Source organism: Cetorhinus maximus, chromosome 29 (assembly GCF_964194155.1).
Source record: "Cetorhinus maximus chromosome 29, sCetMax3.hap1.1, whole genome shotgun sequence".
NCBI lineage: Eukaryota > Metazoa > Chordata > Chondrichthyes > Lamniformes > Cetorhinidae > Cetorhinus > Cetorhinus maximus.
In genome coordinates, this window is record NC_135907.1 from 11,528,740 (window position 1) to 11,542,183 (window position 13,444).

Below are 13,444 nucleotides of genomic sequence, written 5' to 3' on the forward strand. Positions count from 1 at the left end.
AGGGGCCAAATCGTTCGGAATCCTAAGAAGGCCGCAGGATGCATCTCTTCGACTCGAGACCCTCCCCACTGCAGCCGGCTGGCCAATCAGCCTTTTCTCTTTGCTGACCATATAGAAATGCTGTTTGTCTGTTACATTCATTGATTTGTCAGGAGACCTGGAACCTGATGTCAAAAATGGCTACCCCTGCCCTCTTCCCCATCGCAACCTGAAACACATTACGAACATATGAACAAGGAGCAAGAGTAGGCCATTCAGCCCCTCGAGACTGCTCCGCCATTTAATAAGATCATGGCTGATCTAATAGTAACCCGAAATCTGCAACCCACCTTGCATCCACGTAGAAATGCTGATTAGTTATCTTTGATCCCAACTCCCTTTCATTTTAGAGGTAAATGGGCAGTTTGCAGCACAACTATTTGCAACCTGCTACCTTCGACACCTTTCTGGGATTTTGGGAGACTCAGACTCAAGCTGCCATTGTCATCAAGCGTAAATACCTTACATCTTCTTCCCAGTTAAATAATCTAAGCCTTCCTTTGATCTCTAACAAGCAAACCACCAAGACTTACTGTCAGGCAGACTTCAGAACAGGTCACACGACACCCTTCATTTACTCTAAATTTAAAGAAAAAGTCCAAAACATACTAATGTTATAAACATCTCAACTGTAACAAGAGGTTCTCAAGAGTGAATTAAAGGCTGGAATGTAATTGGAGGTTTGGGTGGATTATACGTAGAATAACATGGTCAGAACGCCACCACCTGCAAGTTCCCCTCCAAGCCACTCACCATCCTGACTTGGAAATATATCACCGTTCCTTCACCGTCGCTGGGTCAAAATCCTGGAACTCCCTCCCTAACAGCACTGGGTGTAACTACACCAAATGGACTGTAGTGGTTCAAGAAGGCGGCTTACCACCACCTTCTCAAGGGCAATTGGAGATGGCAAATAAATGCTGCCCCAGCCAGCGATGCACACATCCCGTAAGTGAATTAAAGAAAACATAAACTCAGGAGTGAGTTACAGACTGGGATGTAATCTAAGGGTTCAGGTGGTGCTATATAGAGAATAGCAGAAACTCAGGTGAGTTACAGGGTGGAATTTAATCAAAGGGTTTGGGTGGATTATGTATGGAATAATAGATCTACAAGAGTAATTACAGGTTGGAATTTGTGAAGTTCAATAGACAGATTTGGAGAGTAATAGGTTTCAACAGTCATAACCCTAGCTTCAGGTAAAATCTGTAAAAGTGAGGCAGCAAGTGCAATTGCTTTTTGGCACTCTGTAATTGAGTAAGGGTCAAGATGCTTTATATATAGAATAAGAGGGTGGGTAAGAGATCATTGGCACAAATTGCAGTAGTTTACCTCTTCCATCAGCCAGGCACCGGTTGTATCCCACAGGGCTGAAGTACTCAAAGACGAAAACTGCAACAGCCGAGACAATCAGGAGCATGACAAACATCATCACCCAGACATCTGCACTGAATGGCTCTGTGGCATCGAAAATCAAAGTGTTAGAATCCATAAGCTCAATACTCACACATTAACCCCCTACCCTCCAAAACGGTGCCAACACAGCAAGTTCAACAGGGAGTGTCGTCGAGAAAATGAGCACCCAATCAGCACCGTTGTACACTTTTTACCATACAAATGTGGGTTGTAACCTAAGGGAGAACGTTGAGACTTTTTGCTGGGGTGAAGTGCAGTTAGGTCGAGGTGAGAGAAGTCCGAGCATTTTCTTGAACTCATTCTCAGGGTACAGACGTCGCTAGCATGGCCAGCATTCGTTACGCATCTCATTATGGGAAGGGGCCCTTCAGCCAAACTCTCATAATGGAATGGAGTCTTTCATCCAGACCTCCTTTGTGGAAAGGAGCCCTTCAACCAAGCTCTCATTATAGAATGGAGTCGTTCCACCAAAACCCTTTATAGAATGGGGTCCCATTGTGAAAGCCCGCCCCTAATATGGAAGGTGCCTTACTCAGCAAACATGATGCTCAGAATATGATTGGTGCTGGCCCTGATCTAGGTCTTGCTGGTCGTTTTGGGAACAGGCAAGGAAACAGTAATTGGAGAGAGGGCAAGGCAGAGGATAAGTATTCCTTTCTGTGACTGGCGGACAGTCAGGCCACCAGGTCAACATTGTGACAACACCTTTTGAACAACAAATGATGAATGCTAAATATAAAGAGGGAAGGAAAGGAAGGAAGGAAGGATTGCATTTATATAGGGCTTTTCATGACCATCAGATGCCTCAAAGTGCTTTACAGCCAATTATACTTCTGAAGTGTAATCACTGTTGTAATGTAGGAAATTTGCCAGCTAATTTACAAGCTCCCACAAACAGCAATGTGATAATGACTAGATAATCTGTTTTTGCAATGTTGATTGAAGCATAAATGTTGGCAAGGACACTGTGGACTCTCCTGCTGTTCTTGAAAATAATGTCACGGGATCTTTCATCGCCGCCTGAGAGGGCAGATGGGGCCTTGTTTTAATATCTCATCCAAAAGAAGGCACCTCCTACAGTGCAGTACCACTCCCTCAGTACTGCACTTGAGTGCCAGCCTTGATTTTTGTGCTCAAGTACTGAAGTGGGACTTAAACTCAGGACCACCTGACTCAGAAAGCATTACTTCCTCTGAAATGTTTGTAGCTTCTGAGGATGATCAGGTAAAGACAAGACAGTTATGAAGTGAAATTACCATGATTGATTAGTGTTAAAGAGAAATGCTCCATTTAACCAAGCCTCTAACTGAGGTAACTCAAGCTAGTATGACCTTTAACCACGCAAACAAAATGGAGGATCATTGAACTTTAACCAACAGACTGAAGCCAATCATCAGTTACCCAGAAATGCAGAGGGTGACACAGTTCCATTGCTCCGTGACACCATAACACTGATCCCAGTCTCTATAAAAGGGACCGAGAAGTCCACCACCTCCGATCTTTCTTCATTAATAGTCAGTGAGCCCACAGCCATCTGTGCCTGCTTCCGTACCACCTGGCAACAGAAACAAGTACTTTTAGAAAGGTGAACATTAGTTATGTCACTACTACAATCTGCTATGTGTTCAAGTTGTCTTTTGGTTCCCTGATGTTGGTATTAATCACACTTTAAGCTGGGAAAGATCAGAACACTTTATCTTCACCTTGCCATGCAGAAGGACTGGTTTGAACTGGTTCTGTTACACAGCTCCTCAGTCTCTTGTGCAGCCGTGAACTGTGGCTCCCTGGAACGCTTATGCTTAACAATTAGTTCCCAGATAATTAGTTCCTAGCTCTTTACAGGTATTAACAGATAATACAACAATATATATCACAGAATCACAGAATTGTTACAGCACAGAACAATCTATTCCCAGTAAACAATGAATTGGTATAACCCAATATCATTAGGATAAATAATGTGGATAGATTGCACTAAGTTTGTATACTCCCTTGAGTGTAGAAGACTAAGGGGTGATTGAATTGAGCTCTTTGCATAGGGATTACATAGAATAAATGACACAGAAACAGGCCATTTGGCCCAACCAGCCCATGCTGGTGTTTATGCTCCACTTGAGCCTCCTCCCATCTTTCCTCTTCTAAATCTGCCCCTCTATTCCCTTTCCCCTCTTAATCTTGTTTAACTTCCCCTTACATGCATCTCTACTATTTGCAAGTTCACTAAGGGAATTGATAGGGGTTTACGGAGAAAAGCTTTTTACTCAAATGTGGCATTAAGTTAAAATTAGAGCTAGGCGGTTCAGGTGTGATGTCAAGAAGCACTTATTCACACAAAGGGTAGTGGAAATCTCTGGAACTCTCTCTCCCCAGAAAACTGATGCTGGGGTGGGGGGGGGGGGGTCAATTCAAAATTTCAAAAGCCCCCAACTGCCCCCACCATCCCGCCACTCCTCAGCACCACACCCTTCCCCGCCTCCATCCCTTTACCACCACTGCACAGTTCTCAGGCAGCCGTATGAAATGGGGCACAGACTGAGCGTCCGATAATGCTATGGAGGCGCGGTCATTAAGTGGGGGGGGCCTAGCCTCATTAATATATCACCACCAGGCTATGGGCAGCAAGGGAATATTCCAAGGCACTCCATTGGCTTACAGCTGCTGCGCTAATGGGTGACCTGACAACTCATTACGCGTGAAACGTGTTGAGATGTTTCTAAGAGATGTGACATATCACTATATAAACACAGTTTTTCTTTTCTATCCAGTCACAAAATGTGTCATTAAATAATGTGTCCAGGATTGCCATAGTCCATACGGTACAAGTGAGTTATTGCATATCATATGAAAGCACAGCATTAAAAACAAGCCATGTGGCCCAACTGATGCCAGCGTTTAATCCTCCTCTGACTTTAATCACTTCTTCCCACCCTGCCTCCTGTCTCTTCATGCCCTCCTCCTCCTTGTATGCATTCAGCCTCCTCGGATAGACATCAATGCTAAATGCTTCAATCACTGCGTGTAGCAGCAAGTTCCCCATTCTCACCAATCCCTGAAGAAATGCCTTCTAAATTCTTTGTTTGAACCATATAGTTAACATCCCTATGTGAACCCATCCACAAGTGGTCTAAAAGGAACAGAAAACAGGGTGGGCAGTAAAAACAGGTGCCAACTTACTATTGTTCATTTTGAATTGGGAGCCAACTACATTGTCAGGTATTGTCTGGATCAGGCAGGGATGGTAGGTAGTCTTCGCTGAAGAACATTAGGCAAATACTTGGATTTTTACAGCAGCATTCATGGTTATTTTCCACTGTGCCGACTTAAAAATTGCCAAATTTATTAAATTCAATTTCAGAAACTGCCATGGTAGGATTTGAACTCATGACCTCTGGGTTAGGCAACCCTTCCTCTTTGGCATGGTACCCAAATGTTGCACAATTTACTAGACAGCTCTTTAACGAATGTTGATTTGCTTCCATCTCTACTTCACTCTACCTTCACAACTATTATTAACGTTTTTTAAAGATTTTTTTTAACTTAATCGTCATTAGGTCATTTATAAATTTTAGTTTTAATAAAAAGCATGTCTGCATTAGTTGGACACACACTAGGTTTTCACCAAATTTTGCATCCCAAAGCAACAACTTTTATCGGCATTTTTTTGTGATGCCGCCCTACAATTAATCCGATTTAACATCATACCAAAGTGGGGTTCGCACTTGCATCCATTAGGTTACTGGCCCAGTGCCATAATAACTACACTTCTGTACCTACATGAACTCACAGAGCTTCTAGTAGGCTTTTGATTTACTCTGACATAAAAATAGGGACAATAGTAGCATAGTGGTAATGTCACTAAGCTTGTAATTATGAAACCTAGTCTCTGTGGGCATGGGTTCCAATCCTACCATGGTAGCTGGTAGAGCTTAAATTCAATCAATAAATCTGGAATATAATGACAGTCTCAGAAATGGTGACCATGAAGCTATCATTTATTGTTGTAAAAACCCATCTGGTTCACTAATGCCCTTTAGGGAAGGAAATCTGCCATCCTTATCTGGTCTACATGTGATACCAGCCCTCTAGCAATGTGGTTGACTCTTAAAATGCCCTCTGAAATAGCCTAGCAAACCATTCAAGTCAAGAGTAATTAGGGATGGGAAACAACAAATACTGGCCTGGCCAGTGATGCCCACATCCCATGAAAGTAAAAAAAGAGGCTTTATTTTGTAACAATTAAAGAGGATTGACTTACTTCTCCAACCAAGCCATTCCATGTCCCATTGATTTTCTTCCCATGTTTTCCATTTGTCACCAGATATAAATCATATGTAAACTTGACATACTTCGCAATTTTTTTCAAAATGTCAATGCAAAATCCTTTACAGCACCGCTTGATATAGATTCCTCCTTCAGTCTCGTTGCTGAGGGCAATAAACAAACAGAACAAATGGTTTTTTTTTCATGAAGAACTGTTGAAGATTCTTCCAGAGATGATTGCCTTCTCCTTACACTGTCTTCATAATTCATAGATTCAGAATCTCCTCTCCACTGAACCATTTCCATGCTCTCCACTATTGTAGCTTTTATACCGTTGCTTCCACTCTTATATCTCCATTTCTTAAGTATTTCCTGCACCCTCCCCCCCACCACCTTATTCATAGACCCTATTCATCCAATGAAAAGAAATCCCATACCACAACAATATAGCCAACAGGTAATTTATTTGTCCATTCTAGCCACCTTCCCTCAGATATTAAGGGTGTGGTCTGTGGCAATCAGATGCTAGAACCAAACAAACCCACTCAATAATCAGAAAAAAGACTGCTTGGCATTTGATCTACTTAAGTGTTAGAAATGATTGACATCTTGCTTGCCTAGGCATTGGGGAAGATTCTGTTTGCTCCACAAATAAACCGTCTCCACTTCAAGGCACAGACAAATTCCTGGATATCTGTTGGAAGATCTTTGGTTCCTTGCTTTGCACTGTCTAATTCAGTGAAGGTAGCTGACAAGGGTCTCGGTGGAGTCATTCCCACAGAAAAAATCATCAGAAATTCAGTTCAGAAAACATTGTCAGGTAAGATTCAGGTCCTTTTATTGTTTTGGAACAGTTTATGTACTGAGTAAATCAAATATTGTGAGGGAATTTCCTTGGAGCTGCTCTTGTTTCAACAGCTGAACTTCCCCTCGAGTGCGTAGGAGCGTGTAATTGGGGCTTCCACTGCATTCATAGTGAAATTAGAATGGTGGATTGGAAACAACACTGACAAAATTCCTGTCTATTGCATGGATAGTCTTTTTTTTGCTCTATGCTTTGCTTCTGTGTAATTACCTCACCTTTTCAATAAATTTAACTATTAGTTTTAGCCTGAACAATGTTACGACTGTGTGACATTTACCACTTTGCAGAGTGGACATTAAATCAGCATGATTAAGCTAGTGAGGCATCATGCTGTGGTAACTGAGCAATTGCTAGTCCTCTGGCATGCTCTCCCAGTCATGTCATCCAGAGCACAAAAGACAAAAAGTCGGCCCAAAGTATAGACAGAGTGCAAATTAAAACAGTGAGCATAAGACAATGTCCCTCATTTTAGACTATAGCTATTCTCACTAAATGTAGCAAGTAGAGGGAAGTATAGCTTAAAGTCATCTAGCAAAATAGGTGAGAGTAATGCAGTGATAAAATTGCTGTATTCAGGGCTCTAATGAGACTTACAGGGAATGGTAGCATAATGGTTTTATTACTGGACTAGCAATTCAGCAAGATGATCTCAGATACATGAGTTCAAATCTTACCACAGTAACTGGGGAATTTAAATTTGGATAATAAATAAAACTGCATTTGAAAAGTTATGATGACCATGTAACTACCGGACTGCAGTAAAGACGCATCTGATGTCCTTCAGAGAAGGAAATCTGCTATCCTTAACTGGTCTGGCCTTTATATGTCTCCAGACCCACACAAATGTGGGTGATTTTTAAATGCCCTTTAAAATGGCCTAGGAAGTCACTTAGCTAAGGTCAATAAATTTTGGCCTTTCTGTTTTCACTTATATTCCTTGAATGAATAAAAGAAAATGCAGACCATGATAAATATTGTCACCGTGTGCAATAAGTTAGAACCAGGGTCCTGGTCTTCCAGTGACCAAGGAGGCACATTAAAAACAAATTTGGAGAAACAATTTGACCACATTCAACTTAACCTAGGGGGAGATGGTAGCAAAGTGGTAATGTCACTGGGCTAATAATCCAGTTAATGCTCTGGGGACATGGGTTCAAATCCCTTCACAGCAACTGGTGAATTTTGAATTTAGTTAATAAATCTGGACTGGGAAGCTAGTCTCAGTAATGGTGACCATGACAACCATCATTAATTGTTCTGGTTCATTCATATCCTTTAGGGAAGGGAATCTGCTGTCCTTGCCTAGTCTGGCCTGTATATCACTCCAGACCCACAGCAATGTGGTTGACCCTTAACTGTTCTCTGAAGTGGCCCTAGCAAGACACTCAGTTCAAGGACAATTAGGGATGGGCAACAAATGCTGACCTTGCCAGCAATGCCCACATCCCGTGTAGGAAAAGTCTGCATGTCGGGAACTGGCAAGATCAGGTGCAACTCTGGTTTCGCACTATGCCTAACTTTACATCCCATTTTACTCTCCAGTGTTGGGTCTGATGTAAAATGGGTGTTCCATCCAACCTTCCGCGTTCACACCCAGCGAGTTTGATTAAAGCTATGACTAATGTTTCAGCAAGTGAATGGTCAATCAACAGAACAGGCTTCTTATAAGGCCACAATTGAAACTGGTGTTGATTCATTCATTCAAATGCAAATTAGATCTCTTTCAGGAAATAATATTTTACAATTTGAGTAATTTGAGACACGTGGTAAGCGCAGCTTGCCTGGGAAGGAATAAACAAGTTAGGGCCTATGGTGTCAAGCCCTCTACGAATAGCGTTTTTTCTCGTCTCATGTCTGAGTTTGTTGCAGACAAATTAATAGAGATTATCATTTGGTAGCACAGAACTTGAGTGTTGCTGAAAAAAAGAGATCTTTTTGTCGAATCTTTTCGTGTTGTACTCATCAGGACAAGTCGCAAGAAAATACCAATGTCAGGGGAAACAGTGAATGGCTGTCACTTATTGGCTGTCAGACTAAACAAAATAGGTGACAGCCATTCGCTAGTTTATTCCCCAGGGCAATGTCTTGACCAATTAAGAGTCAAGCTGCCTAGTTTAAATTTCAAACAATGCTCGGCAGTTAAATGTCAGTCACCATGAACTGGTGCATCCTCCATGGCAACGCCTCCATCAATAACAGTCCACTTGCCAACCAATCAGCACTCCCTTCTCATACAGTATAAATATGTTGCTTTCCCCGACATTGGTATTTTCTTGCAAATTTTCCTGATGAGTGCAAGACAAAAAGCTTCGACAAAAATAGTCTCTTTTTTCAGCAATAATAGGGATTGGTTGCTATGATTAGTCAACAACTCCATTATCATTGTATCGCATGACTACCAGGAAGGTGGAAGGCAAACTAGGTGGAAAGTGCTCTTTTTTCCTATGTTTCTGCGGCATTTCTGTTGGGTGAAGCAGTCTCTCAGTTGGACTGGTTTTAACTGGCTGTAGCTGTTAAGGGTTCCTGGGGGCAGGAGCCTCTCCAATCTGTCTGCATTTCATGGGTGTGATGCAACTAGCTGCAGGATTAATAGATCTGACAAAAAAAATTAGGACAAGCAGAGGCACAAGGCTCTCTTTTGCGCAAATAATCTTCATTGGCTGCAGGGTGATAAGGGATTCTAGTAGACACATCATGAAACAGCTAATGAGAAATTTAATTGCATTACAATTTCTTGATTTAATCTGGATTATGTAAATGCTTCTGTTCTATGATGATACCATCATATAAGAACATAAGAAATTAATATAAAAAGTAGGAACTGGTTATTCATCCCTTCAAGTAGGGTTGCCAGCTGTGATTAAATGTATTCCTGGAGGTTTCATCACGTGACCTGCCCCCACGCTCCAGCCATTCATCGGCCGACACATCCATCCTTGTGACTTCACTGTCTTCCTACGCCAATTGGAAAACAAAAAGACTCATTACCCAATTGGATGATGCTCGACTGTCATCCAGACAGCCTTTCTCTCCCATTTTTAATGTTTTTATATCTGGTAAAGAGAAATGTTCAAAGAAAATCACAAATAGGAAAACAATCTTTTTTAATGCCCCGATGATTTTCTTCTCCAGGGTTCCACACAGCAGTGTCCTGGAGATTGATCTTCAATTACTGGAGACTCCAGGCCAATCTTGGAGGGTTAGCAACCCTACCTTCAAGCCTGCTCCACCTTCAAAAAGATCGTGGCTGATCTTCCATCTCAGCTCCACCTTCCTGCACTATCCCCATATCTTTAGTGCCCAAAAATCTATCGATCTATGCCTCGTAGATACCCTACGACAGAGCATCCACAGAGCTCTGGAGTAGAGAATTCCAAAGGTTCACAATCCTTTAAGTGAGGAAATTTCAACATATACTTTATGTAAGACCAATTGGGAGGTATTTTTAAAAAATTTTTTTTTAAAATAGGCTCTCCCTCTCAAGGCAGAACCTGGGGCCCTTACAACCAAAGGGATAGAAATTTGCCTTGGGCACCAGTGTAAAATGGCCACTCATATCCTGCCTGCCCAATGCTCAGCATGGCCTCATCCTGCACTATTGCTTGAGACGGATCTCCACCCAGCTGTTTTCTTGGCTGCGGCACATGCGAGGCATCATCCAAAAGGCAAGGAGGGACAAGATGGTCCAAACTTACATGGCTTTGACCTGTTTCCTGCAGGGCACCGTGTTCCTCATGCACGTTCCACTCAGGGAGTCGACGTCCTCCACAATGACAAAGGGCGCCTCCTCCAGTGTGACGATGCTCAAGTGGTCGTCTTCTTCCTCCGACTCCGAGAACAAGTAGTATCGGGGCCAGACGTGGTACTTCATTGTCAGCCTCTTCGCCTCCCATTTCCCGACCTGCGGGGAATCACATCAGAATTAATCAGCCGATCACAGTGAGGGTGGCAGAAGTTGTTTTTTTTCCTTACACACAATGGAAAGCACGGGCTTCTTGTCCGACCAGGTTCACTGGTTCCCCTCCTATAGCACTAATCTGCAAGAGAGCCTGGGGCAAATTGATCCCAATCAGGTGCTCACTGGGGTCAGTGGTTGGGGTGTTGAGGTCTGAACCATTTAGATTCATGGATAACCAAATAATTGATGGCCTCAGGCCCATGACTGTTTAAAAAGGGAGGACGGGTTAACCAAGTAATTGCAGGCCAATCAACCTCACCTCAGTGGTAGGAAAATTATTGGAAAAAATCCTGAGGGGCATGAGAAATCGTCACTTGAAAAGGTTAGGCTTGTATCCGCTGGAGTTTAGAAGAGTAAGAGGCAACTTGATTAAAACATATAAGATCCTGACGGGACTTGACAGGTGGATGTGGAGAGGATGTTTCCTCTTGTGGGAGGATCTAGAACTAGGGGTCACTGTTTAAAAATATGGGGTCACCCATTTAAAATGGAGATGAGATGAAATTTCTTTCTTCCTGAAAAGGCAGTGGAAGCAGAGTCTTTGGATATTTTTAAGGCAGCAGTGGATACATTATTGGTAAGCAAGGGAGTGATAGGTTATTGGGGTTAGGCGGGATGCAGATTTGAGGTTGCTTTCAGATCAGCCATGATCTTATTAGGTGACGGGGCAGGCTCAAGGACCCGAATGGCCCCCTCCTGCTCCTTGTTTGTATGTTCACGGATTAATCAAAGACAGTCAGCATGGATTTGTTTAGGAAGGATGTGTCTAACTTAATTGAAATTTTTGATGAGATAACAAGGAGGGTCAATGAGGTAGCATGTTTGATGCAATCTATATACATTTTAAGAAGGTTTTTGACAAGGTTCCACATGGCAGGCTGGTCAGAAAAGGGAAAGAAGCAAGTTGGATCCAACATTGGCTCAGAGGTAGGAAGCAAAGGGTAATGGTAGACTGGTGAGCCATTGTTCTGCACAAAATAAAATCTCATTAAAAGTGTCACTTAATCCACTTTGTTTGCACTGGATGAGGGATCAATGGCAGAAATCCTGCCCCCAACCCCCCCTTGAATGTTGCCATGAGATCTTATACTTATACGTGAGCAGGTAAACAGAGCCTTGGATTAACAAATCATCTGAAGGACTTCACACCTGATTTAGAGGGGCTTGGGGAGTTAAATTATGAGGACAGTGTGCATAGACTTGGCTTACATTCTTTTGAGTTTAGAAGACTGAGGAGTGATCTGCTCGAGCTGGACCAGAAAGTCTCACCTTTCTGTCATCTCTCCATGGATGAGTTGCTTGAGGAAGCTATCATTCAGAACACATTAAACATACACAGCTATTTCAAAGACCCATGCAAGCTCTTTGTTCATCTTCACTGATCTGAGTCAGTTAGTTATTGACTAATGAGCTGTCAAACGCACCCATTTAGATGAACATTTAACGGATTGGCATTTGGGAAATTGAAAAGGTTCTCGTTAATTTGCCCTGCTTCTGCATTGTGTGTGGAAAGTGTGAAAGGAATCATTTCAATGAACAGTACCTTATTTATTAAACACTTCAAGCTGCAGCCCACAATAAAGTATTGTCTCCATTTTGGAAAAGCTCTCCAAAATAACCACTTTATTGGAGCAATCGACCTGGATGCATTTAATTGCTGTGAAATTTATTGCATCTATCTACTGTATGAATTGTCAATCAGCCTAGCAGCCGTGGCTATCATGTAGTGTGGGCTATTGATTCAGCAACAACAGCTTTCATTTATATTGCACTTTTTAACCTAGTAAAAAATTCCGAAGCACTTCACAGCATTATTATCAAACAAAGTTTGACACCGAGCCACATAAAGTGATATTAGGACAGGTGACCAAAAGCTTGGTCAAAGAGGTAGGTTTTAAGGACAGTCTTGTAGGAGGAGAGAGAGGCAGAGAGGTATCAGGGATAGAAGTTCGCAGCTTAGGGCTGAGGCAACTGAAAGCATTGAAGCCAATGGTGGAGCAATTCAAATCGGGCCTTTGATTCGATTGGAACATAGGAGCAGGAGTAGGCAATTTAGCCCTTCGAGCCTTCAATAAGATCATGGCTTATCTGGTGTCTCTGGAACTGCATTCTGCCATCTGCCCCCCTAACCCTTAACTCCCTTGTCAATCAAAAAATCTGTCTAACTCTGCCTTGAACAAATACAATGACCCAGCCTCCGAAGCTTTCTGAGGAAGAGAATTTCACAGGTTAACCACCCTCTTGAGAGAAAAAAAAACTCTCGTCATCTCCATTTTAAATAGTAGACTTCTTATTCTTAAACTGTTTCCCCTGGTTCTAGTCTCCCCCACAAGTTAAAATGTCCTCTCGGTATCTACCCTATCAAATCCCCTCAGGATTTTGTATGTTTCAATAAGGTCACCTCTCATTCTTCTAAACTCCAATTGGTACAGGGCCAACCTGTTTAATCTTTCTTCACAAAATAAGCCACTCATCCCAGGAATGAGCGACACGAGCCTTCTCTGAACTTTTTCTAATGCGATTATATCAGTTTTCAAATAAGGAGACCAAAACTGTACCCAATGTTCCAGATGTGGTCTCACCAAGGCCCTGCACAGCTATAGTAAAACTTCCCTACTTTTATATTCCCTTCCCCTTGTGATAAATGCCAACATTCCATTTGCCTCCCTCATCACTTGCTGTACCTGCACACTACCTTTTTGAGATTCATATACCAGGACACCCAGATCCCCCTGTACCACCGGCTTCTGCAATCTCTCTCCATTTAAATAGTATACTGCTTTTTGATTCTTCCTGCCAAAGTGGACAAGTTCACATTTTCCCACATTATACTCCATCTGCCCAATTTTTGCCCACTCACTTAACCTGTCTATGTCCCTTTTGCAGGCTCTCTACTTCCTCTTGGC

At 42.4% G+C, this 13,444-nt stretch overlaps 1 protein-coding gene across 1 annotated transcript in view; it reads right to left on the reverse strand.

Annotated features, from left to right (window-relative positions):
- LOC144669328 (glutamate receptor ionotropic, NMDA 2B-like) overlaps positions 1 to 13,444 on the reverse strand; it is a 264,087-nt gene that overhangs the window by 60,451 nt on the left and 190,192 nt on the right. The window contains exons 4-7 of the mRNA XM_078531691.1: positions 10,276 to 10,481; positions 5,711 to 5,879; positions 2,857 to 3,010; positions 1,372 to 1,497 (exon numbers count right to left, since the gene is read on the reverse strand). Of these exons, the coding sequence (XP_078387817.1) occupies positions 1,372 to 1,497; positions 2,857 to 3,010; positions 5,711 to 5,879; positions 10,276 to 10,481 (655 nt within the window). The remainder of the gene's footprint in view (positions 1 to 1,371; positions 1,498 to 2,856; positions 3,011 to 5,710; positions 5,880 to 10,275; positions 10,482 to 13,444) is intronic.